Source organism: Scylla paramamosain, chromosome 11 (genome assembly GCF_035594125.1).
Source record: "Scylla paramamosain isolate STU-SP2022 chromosome 11, ASM3559412v1, whole genome shotgun sequence".
Classification (NCBI taxonomy): Eukaryota; Metazoa; Arthropoda; class Malacostraca; order Decapoda; family Portunidae; genus Scylla; species Scylla paramamosain.
Genome location: NC_087161.1, coordinates 11,696,294 through 11,717,965, shown reverse-complemented (window position 1 = coordinate 11,717,965; position 21,672 = coordinate 11,696,294). Strand labels below are relative to the sequence as shown.

The 21,672-nt window shown below is 40.8% G+C and overlaps 1 protein-coding gene and 1 long non-coding RNA gene across 3 annotated transcripts; one reads left to right on the top strand and one right to left on the bottom strand.

Moving 5' to 3' along the window:
• Positions 1-2,192: 2,192 nt before the first annotated feature.
• Positions 2,193-7,782, bottom strand: LOC135104668 (uncharacterized). Its single transcript, XM_064012200.1, has 2 exons — positions 5,089-7,782; positions 2,193-2,808 (listed from the first exon to the last, which is right to left on the bottom strand). Exon 1 carries the CDS (start codon positions 7,492-7,494, stop codon positions 7,003-7,005), a length of 492 nt encoding a protein of 163 aa, XP_063868270.1. The 5' UTR covers positions 7,495-7,782; the 3' UTR covers positions 2,193-2,808; positions 5,089-7,002.
• A 9,946-nt stretch (positions 7,783-17,728) lies between these two features.
• On the top strand, positions 17,729-20,997 carry LOC135104667 (uncharacterized). Of its 2 annotated transcripts, none has more exons than XR_010270477.1 (3): positions 17,729-18,020; positions 19,646-19,765; positions 20,292-20,997. It is a non-coding gene; the product is annotated as an uncharacterized LOC135104667 (long non-coding RNA). The 2 variants fall into 2 exon arrangements; XR_010270478.1 differs by lacking the exon at positions 17,729-18,020 and adding an exon at positions 18,466-18,581.
• Positions 20,998-21,672: the final 675 nt, after the last annotated feature.

The following is a 21,672-nucleotide window of genomic DNA, read 5'->3' as shown; positions in this document are numbered from 1 at the left end:
TCCATACCCATCTACAACATCAAACAAACTTTGAAGCTCGTCTGCCGATTCACTCATAACCACATCATCATCTGCATAAAAAAGCACACATATCTTATCATTCCCCACACTCACTCCCACATTCATTCTTCTCATTCTGGCTGTTAGCTCCTCTGTATACAAGCTAAAAAGGGTTGGTGACAAAATACAGCCTTGCCAAACTCCTCTCTCATTCCTTATCCAGTCTGTTACTATATCTCCTAGTCTGTATCTGGCTCTTGTGTCCACATACATACTTCGTACTATGTAAACTACCTTTGGACTCAATGCAATCTTTTGTAAGACTCTACGTAGCATTTTTCTATTCACTCTATCATAAACTTTCTTTATCTAGAGAACCCAAGTACAGTCTACTACCATCCTTCTTCTTTCAATCATTTCATTCACCACAAACATGTTACCTTCTGCTCATCTGTCCACGCAAAACCCATTCTGTTCCTCACTTAACATTTCAGCTCTCTCAATCCACTTACACAATCTCTCATTCAACACTGCACTAAAAACTTACCTACTGTGTTCACTAATGCAATCGGCCTACATTTTTTTTTAACTCATTCTTACTCTTGTATCCTCCCTTATGCAACAGTCACCCTGCATTCATTCCACGTTCTCGGCACTCTCTCCTCCTCCCACATCTGGTTAAATAACCCAGTCATTCTGTCAATCATTACCTCCCCTCCATTCTTGTACATCTCATAAGGTATCTCATCTAGTCCTGCTGCCTTCCCATTCTTCTGCCTATTCACACATTTCTCCACTTCCTCCCTGCTGGTTCTTTCATACAACTCATCTACATCCTTCCTCTCCAGTGTCACACACCCTTTTCTCATATAAAGTATCTCACCTATACCTCCAATCTCTTCCCAGAACTCTTTTATTTCCCTTCTCATTTCTTCCCTATCTGTCTCCACTGCTCCACTCACTTTCAGACTCATTCGCCAACATTCTCATTATCAGGCATTCCCTCATCCCTCAAGAATCTGTACCATTCCCAGCCACCTTCAACACCTTTCTCTCTTAGGGACTGAATCACATTTCTCTCACACTTAACTTTAGCATTCATTATCTTTCGCTTCGTCACCCACTGCTGTCTCACATACGCTGTCCATGCATTCTGGTATTCACTCTCAGCCTCCTCACTCTCTTGCCTCCTCTTTCTCAACTGCCTACACAACCAATATTTAGACTCTTTCCTTCTTAGCCCTAATCTTATCACTCCACCTCGGCTTACATCTATGTTTTCTAGCATTTCCTGTCACATACCCTATCTGGCTGGCTGTTGCATTTCTCACATTCTGTACAAATCTTTCGTTCATTTCATCCACACCATTCAAGTTTTCATCCTCCCAGTTTCTCTCACTCAAGTCTACTTGAAAATTCTCCCATCCTACATCCCTCAGTCACCACTTTCTCCTCTCAGCCTTGGCATTCGTTCCTCCTCTTCCATTTAACTTACATTATAGTACCAGCATGTTATGGTCCGAGGCAACGTCAGTCATTCCATCCTCATCTATCCACGTGCAGTCCACAATCTCATGCATTCTTCCATTCACTACCATGTAGTTAATCGCACTCTTGGTTCCTAGCACACCAAGTCACTCGTCCTTTTGCCAGGGTCTCATTCAGGTTTTCTCGGTCCATCTTATTCACAAACTCATCGAGCATCTCACCATTCCTATTCATTTGTTCACCTAAAATACCTGTGTGCATTCATGTCTCCTGTAACAATCACTCTCTCTCCAGTAAGATCTCTTGCAATCTTCTTCAATATACTGTATTTTCTGCTGTTCTCCCTAACTACTCTCACCTTCCACTGTCATATACACTTCAATTACAACTACCTTCTCATGTCTACCGCACTCATTCCTACACTCCACTCGGGCAGTGGACATGTCCTCACCTTCTGCACTGTCTTCTACATCAAGCTCTTCTACTTTCAGGCTCCTTCTCTTTCTGTGGAGCAAGGCTATGTTTCCTCCTAACTCACTCCATTTCATTTGCACCACATCCCTGAGGTGTGTCTCAGTTATTCCTACCAAGTCCAGACTCCACTTATTCAACTCCCCGCATACATCTTCAAACTGGCTGATGCCCCATCCTCTTACATTCATACAATCAAGTTCCATAGATAGATAGATAGATAGATAGATAGATAGTTTTATTGACCACAACAACATACATTACATTAACTTAAAATTACAATAATTTTGGGTCCATCCCAGATCATAATCTTGAATTACGTAAATCACAGAAGGTTTAACTTAGTTACCAAAGAACAAAATTACTGTAAGGGAATATATAATCAACCAAAAAAGAACAATAGTAACATATACACTAAAGATACAAAACAATATGGTCTATCATGTGTATAGGGTAGGATAAGATGAGACTATGGCTGATTCTGAGAAAACAAATTCAAAACTGAATTTACAATGAAACATACAGTTGAGTTATCATATGTCCTGCAGAATAAATTATTAAGTCTAACTAAGCCATATGCGTCTCAGATATGTTGTGACAAGGGACACTCTTGTACAACATGACGTTCTGTCCACACCATTCCGCAGGGACATAACCGCTCCTCCAGCGGTAGACGGCCACGTCCCTGCCTATTCCACCTTCCCACCTTTACAGCCAGCCAGTGTGCTGACATGTAAAAGCGGCTAAATGACATCCTATGGTCTTCTCTAGCTCCATGTCTACAGGTGTATACATTGTGTACCGTTAAGTCAGGATTTAATTCCTTGTATGTTACTTTTCTTGACGAGTCTGAAAGAAAGATATTCTACTTTAGAAATTCCATACCTACGGCAATGTCATCTTTGTGATGGAATAGTAAGTCCAATACATATGTTTTTGTGCTATATCTTTCATTAAGAGTTACATTCATTGCAAGAATTAGAGGATCATCAGTCATGTATGCACATTCTTGCCAGATCGTCTTGAAAAATTTTCTTTGCTTGCTTCGAACAAGTTCCTTCAGTGGTGGATACCATAACTCAACATAACACATTTCGTTACAAGTCGTTCCTCTCTCACCCAGTAATTTCTTCAGACATAAGTTGTAAATTTTTGTCACAGGTCGGAGATCAGCATTTAGCCAAGATTCACGGCCATATAATAAAGCTGACATGAGAACTACATCAATTTTTTTTTATTTTTTTTTACAATAATAGGAACATCATTGTTTTCTTTAGAAATGATACAAATTTATTAACATAGCCATCTTTGTGTTGGCGTAAACCTTGACAGAAGAAGAAACCGAGCCATCACATGTGAATGGGGAACCTAAATATATGTACTGTTCACAATGCTCCACCACAAAGTCACCTAACTCAAAAGATTCTCTATCACTCTGGCTTCCACAGATAATAAAAAATTTTGTCTTTGATTCATTAATTTTCATCCCATAACTATCACAAAGCTGTAACAAGATATCCATTTTTTTCCGCATGTTCTCTTTCGTAGTAGCCAAGAGGACTGTATCATCCATTAGTGTAAGTACTTGGAGCCAAGATAGAAAGCCCTCTGGTTCACAGTTTTCTTTAATAAGCTTGATGAGGTCATTAACATAAATAATGAGCAAAATGCAAGATGAAGGCGACCTTTGACGTACACCCACTGAGGCTGATATAATTACTGTGCCAAGTATGCTATCAGTAATACGGTACACAGCAATTATTGCAGCCAACATTATTCCTCCACAACCCAACCTCTGTAGAATCTTAAATAGAACTTGTCTGGGTACTAGATCGTAAGCTTGAGAAAAATCAATGAATGTTACACTTTTTGTTTCTTTTTCTTTGCAAAGTCTGTTAACAGGCTTAGAGTTACAATATGATTAAAACACCCTCGTCCTTTCTGTGCTCCTGCTTGTTTTCTATAAGGTACAAACCAATTCTGCAACCTTACACATAATACAGAGTCATATAGTTTTGTTATACTATTTATTACAGATATTCCTTGATAATTATTTGTTATTTGCCTGTTGCCTTTTTTAAAGACGGTAAATAGCCGTGCTTTCGTCCAGCTCACAGGATAACTGGCTGTAAAGACAGCATTAAATAAGACATTGATAACTGCTAACCAAGCCGCAGAGAGCAGCCTAAACACACCGGGAGAAACACCATCAACACCACAAGCTTTATCAGGTCTCATTTTCTGAATCTGTAGGGATAACTCATCAACTGTGATAGCATCATCTAAAATTGGTACATAAGGTGACTGGTTAGAATCATTGATATCTTTGTCTACACCGGGATTACAAAATGTCTCATAATAGGTTTTAAATTCATCATCAGATGGGGTGGTACTGTTAGTAGAACCATCCTGGAACTTTCCTTGCCCTTTCCATACCCTTGCATCATCGTGGTCATTCAGCAACCTGTTCCAGCGGTTACCACCTGAAGTTATGTTAGCCACAGCAACAGGAGTCTGACTTGCCTCAGAACACTCATACAACAAATTCGCTACATTACTGGCAAGCACGTTTACATTAGTCAAATCGATATCAGTCAGATCAATATTAGAAATATTACTAGCAAAGGCTTCATGATCTATACGTGACCATTTGATAAGTTTTTTTCACACGTGAATTATGGCGAGAATATTCCAGGATGGGATGTTCACCCAGTTGACACGCTCTACTGAAAAGATTATGAATGTCTATACCTGGTACCTCTATCTCTAATGAAATTAGAGCATGGTCAGAAGGTAAAAAATCTGTTCAGTTTACCTCAAACTCATCTATGTAATCAATCATGTTACTAGATACCAAACACATCCAGTTCTGAGACCCATATATTACCTTGCTTATAAGACATTTTACGTGGAAAATATTTATTCCTCAATCTCAAGTTGTTAATAACCACTAATTTAAGACATGTGGAGCACATGGTTGCCAAAACACTAGCATTATCATTCGGTCTCTCAACTTGGTCTGGTATGTGAGGATAAAAGTACTCGTCACAGTTTGGCAACTTTGTTCGTGCAGGTAACTCCTTAACAATATTTCTGAATCTAGCATTACAGTCACCAATAATCACATACTTGTTATTATCCTCATTTGCCAATATTTTGTCTTGGATAGAAGCGAATGAGTCATGTGAAAAATATGGCGGGTCGCTCTGAGGAACGTAGCAGCAGCCGAACACAACTCCCAGCACACAACGAAACTGAAGCCACACCTGGTCAACCGTGCTTGTGTCAACATTCATGGCAAACTGAGCTAAATCATTTCTCACCATAACCACTGTTCCACCACAATGAGGCGACATTTTGTTGTTGCTCATAAATGATACGTATCCTGGGAGACAAACACGTAGAGAAGTTTTAACTTCATTCAAGCACACAATGTCATAATTCATTAGGAATTCCTGCACATATTCTTTTTCCAATTTAGTCCTTACCCCATTCATGTTCCATGACATCAACTTAATTCTACATACATGTTGTTGTGGTCGGCCTAAAAACAGCAGAGACCAATTATCTATCACCATACCATCTTTGTACAATTTTCTCCCACGAGTGTTCAGATGAACGTTACAGCTGACATTCTCCAGACGTTCCTTTTTTTTTTTTTTTTTTTTTTTCAGCGTCCCTGAGTCGCTTCCATTCATTTCTTATGCTTGGATGCACATCTTTCTTTATATAAATTTTGCTATATACATCGCTGAAGGACTTGAGTGTTTTGGCCTTCTCCAGCACCATGTCCCTTCGTATCTACTGGCCACGGTGAGAAGTATTGGTCGTCGCCGCGGTGTTCCATCTGTGTTGGTGTAAACGTTACTACCAAGTCGGCGAGCAGCACTCACCTCCGTAGCGACACCCACCTTCTCCCATATTTTCTTGATCTTCTCAGCATCCGATGTAGCGCCCTCCAAGCTTTCATTTTCGTCTGCGACCCCAGTGATGACCAGGTTGCATTCTCGTTCCTTCCTATCGATGTTTTCGAGAAATCGTTGCTGCCTCTCTAATATCTTAGCTTGTTTGTTGACTTGTGACTGGAGTTCTGAAATCTTCTTTACAGTTGAGTTGTCTTTGGTTGCAATTGCTTTCTTCAGATCAGTCACATCGTTCACCAGCATGTCTAGTTTTGCAGTGACAGTTTGCAATGCATCACCTTCTTGAGAGGACAGGATACTATCGATGACCTCATCTTCCGTCACTGACTTAAGTTGGTTGCATTGCATCTTCCTGAGCTCAGAGAGGTGTTTTGCCATGACTGCACATGCAGTAGCTGACTACTCCCTCTTAAATCTCGATATTTAGGAGATAGCTTTGGGTTTTATCTTTGTCTTGGTAACAATTAGCTCTAGTACGCATGTGCAGGCATAGAAAATCTGGCGAGGGGGAGGTGTAGTCTGGACTTTCAGGTATAACTGGCTATATCTACTAAGCCCGAAACCCTTATCACTCCACAACACTCTCAACTTGGACTTACTGCATTCACAGAGAGGTTTATAGCCAATAACTGTGTTTGGAGCTCAAGGAACGGGGTTTATCCAGCAAAAACACAGCAGAGCCAGGGCTGAGACACACACACAGCCTGTGCATGCACCTCCACACCTTGACCTTGCCTGTCTGATGTCTTCTCTTCCTTGCCCCTGTGCACTCTTATCCCTCATTCAGGCAGAGTCCACACACACACAGTGGGCCTTGCATGCATCCACTCACACAGCCACCTGCACATCCTCTCGTTGCTGACTTCATTGAGGTGCACCCCGTCCAGCACGAAGTCCATGCCCTCCCTCAAGGTAGCGTCCAGGTCAATGAAGCTGACGTTGCTTTTCTTGCCCCTAAGCCAGTCCAGCTTCATCCTCAGCACTTCCTCCTGGATCTTGCAGTTCGTCAATCTTCTAAATCGCTCGTACTGGACTCCTTCTCTTGGCCATCTGATCACTCCAACCATGACCACACTCAGGTTCTTGCCTTCAGCAGCTTTCACAACCTCCACCACCTCCCTCACTGTTTTTCTGCTCTAATCCTCTCCAGGTCGTTACCGCTACCCTGGTTCAGAAGCAGACCATTTTTAAACTTCTGGGTTTTCTTAGTCACTGTCTTCCTTATTTCGTGAATCTTGGCTCCCCTCAGACACTCCTGTGAGCTTCCGGTCATCTTGGTCTTGAGATGGGAACCTGCATTCCTGACCATGCTGTCCCCAACAATGCAGGTCAGGGACATCCTCTGGATCATTCTCTTCATTGTTGGCCCTCTTCGTTGTCGCTGGTCTTTCTCCTCCGCTTGTATGCCCTTGTCTTTGAGGTCTTGCCGGGGGTTCATAGCCTGTGTCTCCTCATCCTTGATGTCCTCCGTCTGCCTGTCCTTAATGCTGGTCACTACTGCCATCGCCTGTACTTCCTTGGCCACCATGTCCTCCTTCCTGGTCTCTAGCTTCTCTTTCGCAACCTCCAGACATTCATCACAGAAAAACATAATGTTTTTGTGGTTCAGCATCTTGGTGGAGGCCTTGAGCTCCACACAGGCTATGTGGAACCATAACTCACACACCTCACACTGCACACCACACTTTTCTTGCACACCTTGCACTCATCTGCAGCCATCCTGATTCTTACTATTGGTAAAATCCGTTAAGTTCCTTGAAAATGCAGGAGCAGAATCACACACATCCTCCCTTACTAACCTTGTTTGTTTACATCAAGGTTCTTCAATTTCAACGGGATCACATTACACTTATATCAAAGATTGAATTACTGTCTTACTCTTTGTATCTCTCCTCCAAATATATAAAAATGAAGGAAATTTTTATAGAAACTATAAATTAGTAGTAAATGGCCGCTTTTGCTTTGACTTGTAATATTTGTAGTATTTGTTCAAAAACCGAATTATGGTATAACATCCAAGACAATTGAATTAAAATTTTTGTTAAAAACCAAGTTGTTTGAAAAGGGAGAGGTTTGGTAACAGAGGTTCCACTGTGCACACACACACACACACACACACACACACACACACACACAAACAAAATATATATATATATATATATATATATATATATATATATATATATATATATATATATATATATATATATATATATATATATATATATATATATTTTTTTTTATGTAGGAAGGACACTGGCCAAGGGCAACAAAAATCTAATAAAAAAAATGCCCACTGAAATGCCAGTCCCATAAAAGGGTCAAAGCAGTGGTCAAAAATTGATGAATAAATGTCTTGAAACCTCCCTCTTGAAGGAATTCAAGTCATAGGAAGGTGGAAATACAGAAGCAGGCAGGGAGTTCCAGAGTTTACCAGAGAAAGGGATGAATGATTGAGAATACTGGTTAACTCTTGCGTTAGAGAGGTGGACAGAATAGGGGTGAGAGAAAAAAGAAAGTCTTGTGCAGCGAGGCCGCGGAAGGAGGGGAGGCATGCAGTTAGCAAGATCAGAAGAGCAGTTAGCATGAAAATGGCGGTAGAAGACAGCTAGATATGCAACATTGCGGCGGTGAGAGAGAGGCTGAAGACAGTCAGTTACAGGAGAGGAGTTGATGAGACGAAAAGCTTTTGATTCCACCCTGTCTAGAAGAGCAGTATGAGTGGAACCCCCCCAGACATGTGAAGCATACTCCATACATGGACGGATAAGGCCCTTGTACAGAGTTAGCAGCTGGGGGGATGAAAAAAAAACTGGCGGAGACGTCTCAGAACACCTAACTTCATAGAAGCTGTTTTAGCTAGAGATGAGATGTGAAGTTTCCAGTTCAGATTATAAGTAAAGGACAGACCGAGGATGTTCAGTGTAGAAGAGGGGGACAGTTGAGTGTCATTGAAAAAGAGGGGATAGTTGTCTGGAAGGTTGTGTCAAGTTGATAGATGGAGGAATTGAGATTTGAGGCATTGAACAATACTAAGTTTGCTCTGCCCCAGTCAGAAATTTTAGAAAGATCAGAAGTCAAGCGTTCTGTGGCTTCCCTGCGTGATATGTTTACCTCCTGAAGGGTTGGACGTCTATGAAAAGACGTGGAAAAGTGCAGGGTGGTATCATCAGCGTAGGAGTGGATAGGACAAGAAGTTTGGTTTAGAAGATCATTAATGAATAATAAGAAGAGAGTGGGTGACAGGACAGAATCCTGAGGAACACCACTGTTAATAGATTTAGGAGAAGAGCAGTGACCGTCTACCACAGCAGCAATAGAACGGTCAGAAAGGAAACTTGAGATGGAGTTACAGAGAGAAGGATAGTAGCCGTAGGAGGGTAGTTTGGAAATCAGAGCTTTGTGCCAGGCTCTATTTAAACCTTTTGATATGTCCAAGGCAACAGCAAAAGTTTCACCAAAATCTCTAAAAGAGGATGACCAAGACTCAGTAAGGAAAGCCAGAAGATCACCAGTAGAGCGGCCTTGACGGAACCCATACTGGAGATCAGATAGAAGGTTGTGAAGTGATAGATGTTTAAGAATCTTCCTGTTGAGGATAGATTCAAAAACTTTAGATAGGCAGGAAATTAAAGCAATAGGACGGTAGTTTGAGGGATTAGAACGGTCACCCTTTTTAGGAACAGGTTGAATGTAGGCAAACTTCCAGCAAGAAGGAAAGGTAGATGTTGACAGACAGAGCTGAAAGAGTTTGACTAGGCAAGGTGCAAGCACGGAGTCACAGTTTCGGAGAACAGTAGGAGGGACCCCATCAGGACCATAAGCCTTCCGAGGGTTTAGGCCAGCGAGGGCATGGAAAACATCATTGTGAAGAATTTTAATACGTGGCATGAAGTAGTCAGAGGGTGGAGGAGAAGGAGGAACAAGCCCAGAATCGTCCAAGGTAGAGTTTTTAGCAAAGGTTTGAGCGAAGAGTTCAGCTTTAGAAATAGATGTGATAGCAGTGGTGCCATCTGGTTGAAATAGAAGAGGGAAAGAAGAAGAAGCAAAGTTATTGGAGATATTTTTGGCTAGATGCCAGAAATCACGAGGGGAGTTAGATCTTGAAAGGTTTTGACATCTGTTAATGAAGGAGTTTTTGGCTAGTTGGAGAACAGACTTGGCATGGTTCTGGGCAGAAATATCAAGTGCATGAGATTCTGGTGATGGAAGGCTTAAGTACCTCTTGTGGGCCACCTCTCTATCATGTATAGCACGAGAACAAGCTGTGTTAAACCAAGGTTTAGAAGGTTTAGGACGAGAAAAAGAGTGAGGAATGTACGCCTCCATGCCAGACACCATCACCTCTGTTATGCGCTCAGCACACAAAGACGGGTCTCTGACACGGAAGCAGTAGTCATTCCAAGGAAAATCAGCAAAATACCTCCTCAGGTCTCCCCAACTAGCAGAGGCAAAACGCCAGAGGCACCTTCGCTTAGGGGGATCCTGAACCCCTCATGTTCCTTGTCTTGGTGGGGATGCCTTGTTAGATCTTCAACATCTGCTTGCATGTCACCTGTTGGGACTAGCGGTAGGCAAGGAGATGCAATGATGTTGAGGGTTGGACAGGGAGAGTGCAGAGTGATGTGGGCTGCACTGCTGACAGTATATGGACTTGCTGGCTTGGATCTGACTGAGATGAGGAGAGGAGGGATGACTCAGCCACAGAAGCAAGTGTGGCAGAATGATAGAGCAAAACATACTGTTCCATGCTGCACTCTTCACCTGTACAACTGAACATAATGAAGAACCATCAATATAATAATTATATATATTCGTGGAAATCATGAAAACAAGAAAGAATCCAGTTAACACACCCAATAAAAAATCAAAACATTATTAATAAAAAAAAACAACATAATCAAACCAAAGGTGACTATAAAGATGGTGATTACGAAAATTACTTATCATTTATATTTTATGAGTTCTTGAAATTAGCTGTAGAGGAACTGCTAGATTATTCAGTGATTGATTAATAATGTTGATACAAGGTCCTACACTAATGATTCATAGTTGTGCCTCCACAGACTGTATTATTTAGAAGAAGACATGAGATGCAGAACTTAAATATGAAGGGCTATAAAAAGCACATATATTGCCAAGAACTAGTTAATTTTGCTGGCTGATATATTAACCCACAATAAGGACACAAACCATTTGAAGGAGGGATAGCATACCAATTTCTTTAAAAGTCAGAAAAAAAATGAACTATAGCTAAATGGGCATATACCTAATTCAGTACAGAACATGTTATTCCACAAGATATGCATACGAGTAGATGATATACTAACAATTAAGGCAAGATACATCACTTAATTACCTGTTACCACCTCCTGCTCTGCTTCTTGATTGCTTGACATGCCCACTCCTGCTGGACCCAGCTGTGCTTTGCGCTCCACCTATGGGAAATTCAGAGTATTAAGAAAAAGAAACAAACTTAAATTAATTATCTAACAATACCTAAACGAAAGTGTGTAGCCTAATCCATCTTCATGTTTGGTGGTGATATATATATATATATATATATATATATATATATATATATATATATATATATATATATATATATATATATATATATATATATATATACCCAGCATTGGTTATATATTGAGATAGATATTCTCTTCCAATTGTCACTTAATTTTAATAGTGTGGAGGCACTTCCTCCACTTTATTGTTGATATGTCAAAATATGTAACAGCTGTAACAGCTGTCACATATGTCAAAATATGTGACCAGCTGTCACTGCATCCCACGCCTGATCCTTCATCTTGCCCGTGAGGCAAGGAATGAGTGACCCAACAACAATGTTCCACCTCGCCCTCACTGCTGAAACGAGCGTCAGGAGCTTTTTGGAAAAAGCTGTGAAATGGCTTGTTATTGTTGTTGCTATTAGGCTCGTGATGATATAATGATCCTCATGGGCCCTGGTGAAATCCTGCGAGGCTATCACGATACAAGGGAGGCGTATGACAGCTGGTTGCTGTGATGTATGGACACCTGAGGCTGCCAGGTGGAGTGTTGTGACTGCTTGCCGATAATTGGGAACGTAGTGCAGTGCGACAAGAGTGGAATCGCGGGCAGTGGAGCAGGTGGTGCTCGATTGATCGTCAGTTTTTGTTCAAGGATTTCGCTATGTTCGAGATTCGTGACTAGCTCTCCAGTAGCAGGTGATGAAGGGGCATATGTATAAATTTCCATATATGTACTAATGTGAGGCCATTTCTTTTTCTCTCACTTTTCAGTTCTTGTGATGATCATTTGAATATATATATATATATATATATATATATATATATATATATATATATATATATATATATATATATATATATATATATATATATATATATATATATATATATATATATGGCGCTGGCCATGTATATAAAAACACCTCTTGAGTCATCAATAACTAAAATTATAGAGATATACATCTACATATAAGCCGTATATGTGTTTGTAATCCCATCACACCTTATGTAAGCTTGGAGGTGATTGATTGTTCCCTGCTACCAGAACCCTCTGGCGGTTACTAGCTGCATTAACTCTCATACCTTACCAGACCACTACTATGTCATTCCTGAATAGCGATTTACCAGCTCTGGTAGCAGCATGGTAATTTGGCCCTCATAAGTGGGCCTACCTGGTAAGTTTGATGAATCCAGGCCCTGGAACCCCAAAGCTCCGAACAGAGTTTATAAGAGATATAATTGTGATGAAGACAGATGGTTATTTAACTAATTTTCCAGGTGTTTCATGTAAATAGCTTCTAATATTTTAATGTCTGTATGTGCATCAGCTTTATGTAATATATTAAAATTCTTCTCCGAAAACAGATGATCATGTGTGTGTGAATGTGTTGTTATTGCTGAAAAAGGGAGGTGAGCTATCTATTTCTGTGTACGTATTTAAGTACCTTTATGTTCACTGGTTCTTTGTGTTGGATTCCTCTTGGTTTCTCCAATATATCGAGTCTTGCAACTCGAACAAGTAAGTTCATAAATGATGTTAGAGATAAGTCCAATAGGAATACTATCTTTGAATAAAAAACAAAAAAAGACAATGGTAAACGTGTTGGTAAAAATAAATATGAACTTGGTGTTAGGATATTGTGTTTTAAGTATGGCAGTGAGTCTCTTTCTAATAGTGTAGCTAAGATGGCCATAGTAAGGTAATTTTATGTATTTCTTGCGTGTCATCTGTGTGTCATTGGAGGGAGGCTGACTAAATTTGCTTCCGTAAAAATAGTAGATAGTATTATTGATGATGCTTAGCAGGAAGACGTTATTGTGAAAAAAAAAAAATGTCCTCATGATCAAAAGCAAACCAGTTGAAAGAGAAAACGTAGTATCGATATGAGAGGGATTTTATACCGTCAATCTTAAACAATCGAGGGATGGAAGATAAATGATTAATCCCCAAACCTGTGAAGGTTGGTTTGGGATAGACTGCAGTTGTTATTACGAGTCACAATTGCATGCAGAAACGGGATAGAATCATTGTTTTCCGTGTACTATATATATATATATATATATATATATATATATATATATATATATATATATATATATATATATATATATATATATATATATATATATATATATATATAATATCATATAATAATAACTTTTTTTTTATTTGAAGACAGTAATTCTATTGGACTTATCTCTAACATAATTTATGAATTTACTTGTTCGAGTTGCAAGACTTCATATATTGAAGAAACCAAGAGGAATCTAACACATAGAATCAATGAACATAAAGGTACTTCAATACGTACACAGAAACAGTTAGCTCACCCACCTTTTTCAGCAATAAGAACACACTCACACACATATGATCATCCGTTTTCGGAGAAAGATTTTAATATATTACATAAAGCTGATGCACATACAAACATTATAATATCAGAAGCTATTTACATTAAACATCTGGAACCTGAATTAAATAGCCAACTGTCTTCATCATAATTATATCTGCTCGGAGCTTTGGGGTTCCGGGCCTGCATTCATCAAACTTACCAGCTAGGCCCACTTATGAGGGCCATGTTACCATGCTGCTACCAGAGTTGGTAAATCGCTATCCAGCAACGACATTGTTGCGGCCTGGTAAGGTATGGGAGCTGTTGCAGCTGGTAGTCACCAAAGGGTTCTGGTTGCGGGAAAAAGCCAATCAACTTCAAGCTTTCATAAAATGTGATAGGTTTACGTGTGTGTGTGTTTACAAACACATAGGTATGGCTTGAAATTCAGAGTATTTCAGTACATGGATGTATAATACCTCTATAATTTTAGTTAATGATGCCTCATGAGGTGTTTTATCGTTATAATATTCAATAAAATGTTCATTCTACGTGGCCAGCGCCACGGCACGTAGGCACCTGCCGAAACGATAATTACTCCCAGTGAGGTATAAAGCACTGGATCAGGGAGTGCTGTGAACTTATCATTAAACCCAGCTGTGACCTCACTGAACGTTTCTCTTTGTGTCTCACAACACAAGGGGGCAGTCACAGCCTGCCCTTTAAAGATAACTCTCTTACTCCACACAAAACTACAATGCACCTATAAACACACACGTCCTTCACTCAAAATTTCAAAATTCATGGCGACTCCTACACCAGCATCGGAATCCCATCTGGAGAGGGGACCACAAATGTCCCCAGGTCGGACTGCCCTTCTGACAACGACCCTAAGTGTCTTGACACCTCCCCTCAACTTTTCTTCATTAACTTCTGCAACATTCATGGTCTAAGATCTAATTTTCAATCTGTAGAACACCACCTCTCCTCTTCTAAACCTCATCTTCTTTTCCTCACTGAAACTCAGGTGTCTGAGGCAACTGACAGTAGCCCCTTTTCTGTTCCCTCCTACTTTCTCTATCCTCATTTTCGATCCAAAGCTGGATGTTGCGTTTATGTGCGCAACGATTTAACCTGCTCTCGTGCCCACGCTCTTGAATCTTCTGAGTTTTTCACCATCTGGCTACGACTACAGAGTCACTCTCAAACTAAATTTATCTGTGTTGTTTATCTCTCACCTAACTCCTCTGACTATAAGAAATTCTTTGACTACTTAACTTCCAAAGGGGAACACATTCTGACTCTCTTCCCTTTTGCAGAGATCTCCATTCTTGGAAACTTCAATGTTCACCACCAGCTTTGGCTTTCCTCTCCCTTCACTGACCATCCTGGTGAACTAGCCTTCAACTTTGCTATCCTCCACGACCTAGAGCAATTGGTGCAACACTCTATTCGTATTCTTGACCGTCTTGGAGATACACCCAACATTCTTGACCTTTTCCTGACCTTTGATCATTCTGCTTATGCTGTCACCTTCCCTTCTCCGTTGGGCCCCTCCGACCACAATCTCATATCTGTATCTTGTCCTATCGCTCCAATCCCTCCTCAGGATCCCTCTAAACGAAGGTGCCTCTGGCATTTTGCCTCTGCTAGTTGGAAGGACCTGAGGAGGTATTTTGCTGATTTTCCCTGAAATGACTACTGCTTCCATGTCAGAGACCCGTCTTTGTGTGCTGAGCGCATAACAGAGGTGATGGTGTCTGGCATGGAGGCGTACATTCCTCACTCTTTTTCTCGACCTAAACCTTCCAAACCTTGGTTTAACACAGCTTGTTCTCGAGTTATACATGATAGAGAGGTGGCCCACAAAAGGGACCTAAGCCTTCCATCATCAGAATCTCATGCACTTTATATTTCTGCCCGGAACCATGCCAAGTCTGCTCTCCAACTAGCCAAAACTCCTTCTTTATCAGAAAGTGTCAAAATCTTTCAAGATCTAATTCCCCTCGTGACTTCTGGCATCTAGCCAAAAATATCTCCAATAACTTTGGTTCTTCTTCTTTCCCTCTGAACTCTTCGCCCAAACCTTTGCTAAAATTTCTACCTTGGACGATTCTGGGCTTGTTCCTCCCTCTCCTCCAAACTCTGACTACTTCATGCTACCTATTAAAATTCTTCGTAATGATGTTTTCCGTGTCCTCGCTGGCTTAAACAATCGGAAAGCTTATGGAACTGATGGGGTCCCTCCTATTGTTCTCCGAAACTGTGCCTCCGTGCTTGCACCCTGCACCTGCCTAGTCAAACTCTTTCTGCTCTGTCTGTCAACATCTACCTTTTCTTCTTGCTGGAAGTTTGCCTACATTCAGCCTGTTCCTAAAAAGGGTGACCGTTCTAATCCCTCAAACTACCGTTCTATTGCTTCAATTTCCTGCCTATCTAAAGTTTTTAATCTATCCTCAACAGGAAGATTCTTAAACATCTATCACTTTACAGACTTCTATCTGATCGCCAATATGGGTTTCGTCAAGGCCGCTCTACTGGTGATCTTCTGGGTTTCCTTACTGAGTCTTGGTCATCCTCTTTTAGAGATTTTGGTGAAACTTTTGCTGTTGCCTTGGACATATCAAAAGTATTTTATAGAGTCTGGCACAAAGCTCTGATTTCCAAACTACCCTCCTACGGCTTCTATCCTTCTTTCTCTCTATAATTTCATCTCAAGTTTCCTTTCTGACCGTTCTATTGCTGCTGTGGTAGACGGTCACTGTTCTTCTCCTAAATCTATTGACAGTGTTGTTCCTCAAGGTTCTGTCCTGTCACCCACTCTCTTCTTATTATTCACCAATGACCTTCTAATCCAAACTTCTTGTCCTATCCACTCATATGCTGATGATACTACCCTGCACTTTTCCACGTCTTTTCATAGACGTCCAACCCTTCAGGAAGTAAACATTTCACGCAGGGAAGCCACAGAACGCCTGACTTCTGATCTTTCTAAAATTTCTCATTGGGGCAGAGCAAACTTGGTATTATTCAGTGCCTCAAAAACTCAATTCCTCCATCTATCAACTCGACACAACCTTCCAGACAACTATCCCCTCTTCTTCAATGACACTCAACTATCCCCCTCTTCTACACTGAACATCCTCGATCTGTCCTTTACTTATAATCTGTACTAGAAACTTCACATCTCATCTCTAGCTAAAACAGCTTCTATGAAGTTAGGTGTTCTGCGACGTCTCCGCCAGTTTTTCTCACAATCCCTGCTGCTAACTCTGTACAAGGGTCTTATCCGTCCATGTATGGAGTATGCTTCACATGTCTGGGGGCGTTCCACTCATACCACTCTTCTAGACAGGGTGGAATCAAAAGCTTTTCGTCTCATCAACTCCTCTCCTCTAACTGACTGTTTTCAAAGAGTCTCTTATCGCCGCAATGTTGCATCTCTAGCTATCTTCTACCTCTGTTTTCATGGTAACTGCTCTTCTGATTTTTCTAAGTGCATGGCTCCCCTCCTCCTGCGGCCTCGCTGCACAAGACTTTCTTCCTTCTCTCACCCCTATTCTGTCCACCTCTCTAATGCAAGAGTTAACCAGTCCACCTCTCTAATGCAAGAGTTAACCAGTATTCTCAATCATTCATCCCTTTCTCTGGTAAACTCTGGAACTTCCCGCCTGGTTCGCTATTTCCTCCTTCCTATGACTTGAACTCCTTCATGAGGGAGGTTTCAAGACACTTATCCTTCAATTTTTGATTACCGCTTTGGACCCTTTTCTGGGACTGGCATCTCAGTGGGCTTTATATTTTACTGGATTTTTGTTGCCCTTGGCCAGTGTCCCTCCTACATTAAAAGAAAATAAAAAAACTTTATACATATATCTCAAAAAATCATCACTAGCACTGAAAAAAAAAAGAGAGAAAATATGGCCTTACATAAGAATATTATTAAATTTTACTCATATTATCCTTCATCGCCTATTGTCGAGGGAGTCACTGGCTTACAACAAACACGAAAATGGCGGAACCTGCTAGCAAGAAACATCGCCCCAACTTCTCCATCCAGGAAGTCCTAACGCTTCTTTTAACGGTCAGAGCAAGGTGGAATACAATTGTTGGCTCTCTCTCTCCTCTCCTCGCCAGCACCATGAACCGTGGGTTGTTGTGGTGGTTGAAGCCTAACACTGTGAGCCGTACTATCAGGAGCGTCTGTGAAGTGAGGAAGAAGTTCACTGACCTTAAAAGCAACACTAAAAAGAAATTCGCTGAACTGCACAAGGAGCAGGCAGCTACAGGTGAGAAAGATTTTTCATCATTTGTTAGATATGAAAGATTTATGACAATAATTTGTGGCGGTAGAGTAAATGATGGGTAATTGAGGCGCGCGGTACAACAACGACGTACGTACAACAACGACGTAACCGTGTTTTTGCCTGCTCCGTGTGGTAGAAGGGTGTAAAAGCCTCGTGGTGATGTCGGCCAAGTCATATTCGACCATCTAAGCACCTGTACTAAGGCTCAAAGTCGAGCGTAGTGCGGAGAAAATTTCTCTGGACTAACATCTCGAAAGCGGTACAACAACGACGCAACCTGCTCCTCCCAGCCTCACGTGCGTATGGCCAATCAGCGGCGCGGTTGCAGCCGCCCGGCGCGGGCGAGCCAATCACAGCACCGCTGCCATGTTTACCAGCGCCGTTGCCATGGTGACAACACACTCACCATGTGCTCATCCACTCTGCCCTTTAACACGCCCGAGCACAGACGCACGCTACCTTTCTCGTGACTCTTTACGCAACTATGGCTACTAGAGTGCAGACGAAAGTGTCACAGCATCTTGCTGTGGCCACCAGCCTTACGTAAGTTTTTTAAATCCCCAGTCAACCCGACTTAGTGGGTTGAAGGGGGATTTAAAGGGTTGGTAAATCCGCTAAGGGCATTGCCAGGATCAAACAGACGTATCCTGGTAATCAACTTAACTGTCTCAAGCCAGTGTAAAGGATGAGAGCCAACTATATTCATTGAATACAAAAAAAAAAAAAAAATTCGTTTCTTCATAATGTTCTTGACATAGCGGCTTTCCATTAATACTTACCAGAATGCATGCACAAACATAAAATTATCAGCATTACACACTGTTAGTCATAGCAGGACGTCAAAGTTATGGTAGGAGTAATAACGTGCCGGTAATGAGTAAGTTTTATTTTTTACGCTCGGAAAAAAATTCATAAAAAATTTATTTATGTACCAATCTTCATGAAACTTTCACCTAATACTATGTGTAATAGGCTCTAACACATTATTAACAAATGAAAACAATATCGGGAAAAAAAATTATTACCTACGGTATACGCGTTAATTAACGCGTAAGTCATCCACCCAAAATCGTCACCTATCACTTCGAAACCTACATCCCCAAACAGAACTACCCAAGACCTTTCAAATGATGTATAATACTTACTTATTTAAGGGTATCCTATTGTGCGCAATCAGTGTTTAACTTTGAGCGCGTTTTTCTCGAAACTTCCATTTCTCGGTTACGTCGTTGTTGCGCCGCGCGCCTCAATTAAGATGGAATGACTACAATAGTAATATATGAAATGCTGTTATATACATACATATATATATATATATATATATATATATATATATATATATATATATAGAGAGAGAGAGAGAGAGAGAGAGAGAGAGAGAGAGAGAGAGAGAGAGAGAGAGAGAGAGAGAGAGAGAGAGAGAGAGAGCATCCATTAAGTACTCGTATATCCATGTAGTTTGATTAGGTTACACATTTTGAAGGCTGTACTGCCAGTGTACCCATATTTCAGGAAAAGTATAACTTTTGTAATTATGATTATGTAATTATGATAGATAATTAATTCGAAGTTTGTTTCCAATTCACAACATTCTGAATTTCCTGTAGGTGGAGGGCCAAGCACTCAACCTACCCTGACAGATGCCGAGGAACTTATGGCATAGTTGCTAGATCCTGTGGCAGTGATGGGCATGCCTAGCAGTCTTGAGGCAGAGGAGGAGGTCACAGGTAATTAAATGATGTAGCTTGTCTTAATTTTGTTCATATTTGATATAAACATTATAGGATCCTGTGTATTAACAGATTCTGTACCGTTTTATATATGTTCATTTAACAGCACACAACTGTACAATTGTGATTTGATTTTTAAAGACAACATTATGTTATCCCTCCCATAAATATTTTGTGTCCTTATTGTTGCTCTAAATCTCAGCCAACTAAGTTAATTTGTTCTTGTCAATAAATGAGTTTTGTATAGCCCTTCTTATGTAAGCACTGCATCACATGTATTCTTCCAAATAATAACCTGTGAATGACTGGTGTAGTAATGTGTTTCAACACTGTTCATCACTCAATAAGTACCTTGTGGCACTTTCTCTGGAGAGAATTTCAAGACCTCTGTTCATAGCCAATTTTTTCTTCAATTATGATCCTTGAATGCTTAATGTTTGAATTATTTTTGGGTGTGTTAGCTGGATTCTTCCTTATTTCTAAGAGTCAGTGTTATGTTATTGTGAATTGTCATTATTTTCAGTCGTGGATGAGGAGGACCACATGGAACAATATATTTTGCCTCATCATTCAGCCATACTTGCTAGTGTGGCTGAGGCATCCAGATTGTCCTCACCTCAGCCAGGGCCAACCCAGCAAAGCCACTACTGTCCCTCATCAGTGCAGCCCACATCACTTCGCACTCTCCCTATCCACCCCTCATCATTCTGCACTCTCCCTGTCCAACCCTCATCACCCCACATTCTCCCTGTCCAGCCCACATCACTCCGCACTCTCCCTGTCCAGCCTTCATTACTCTGTCTTCTCCTTGTCCAGCCCTCAGCACTCTCATCACCATCTCCCTCTCAAGCACCTTCACCTGCTTTTGGGCCCAGCAGGCATCAAACACCACTTCCATTACCATCTACCTCTCAATATCCCTCACCTGCTGCTGGACGAAGCAGTCAGCACACTCCACGCCCATCTCCATCTCCACCATCAAGGAACTTTACCAGCTGCTGGTCCCAGGTGGAGACACACAAGCAGGGCAGAAAATCTGGCAGAGCTTTGGATGATGGAAGGCGTACAGGAAGGCATCTTCATAGAAACCAGAAATATGAAGAGTTGCCGTGCAGAGGTTGAGACGCCAATTAAAAATAATGAATAATAATCTAAATCGGTACATGGGTTTGATGACCAGCTGCCTAGTAAAAATTGTAGAAAAAAATAATGTTAAGTTTTGCTGTTTGCTGTTAGTTTTAGATTATTAGCATGTTCCTTCTAAGTTTTAGTATGATAGATTATTATTATGTTACTTTTTTGTCTTAATATAATAGTACATTGTTAGCATGTTACTTTTTAAGTTTAGATTTTTCAATGTAAATATAGTAGTAGGTTATTAGCTTTACTTTTAAGATCTTTTCAGTATTTTTTCCTATATATTAACATTAATGTTTTCGTTTTTAAATGTAATATGATAAGGTCCACCATTTCTATTAATTTTGGGTTATAGTAAATCTGTTTAATAGACCTCTCTTTTATTTTGGCAATATTTAATTGTACATTAGCACACTGAAAGAGACTAGGGGCACTAAGCATAAAGAGAGAGAGAGAGAGAGAGAGAGAGAGAGAGAGAGAGAGAGAGAGAGAGAGAGAGAGAGAGAGAGAGAGAGAGAGAGAGAGAGAGAGAGAGAGAGAGAGACTAAAAAAAAAACCTATTCCATGAGAGTCTTTCAGCGAGCTAATCCAGCTTGGATGTCTCCTGTATACTCTTCTGCTCCAGGGTCATCAGCATCAAGGAGTGGCTCATCCAGGGGAATTTTCTCAGAATGCACAAATTACTCAACAGCTTTGCTATCCTCCACGACCTAGAGCAACTAGTACAACACCCTACTCGTATTCCTGACCGTCTTGGAGATACGCCC

Bases quoted from the DNA above. Each gene is read 5' to 3' on its own strand.
- LOC135104668 (XM_064012200.1), bottom strand. From the start codon at position 7,494: ATGCTGAACCACAAAAACATTATGTTTTTCTGTGATGAATGTCTGGAG.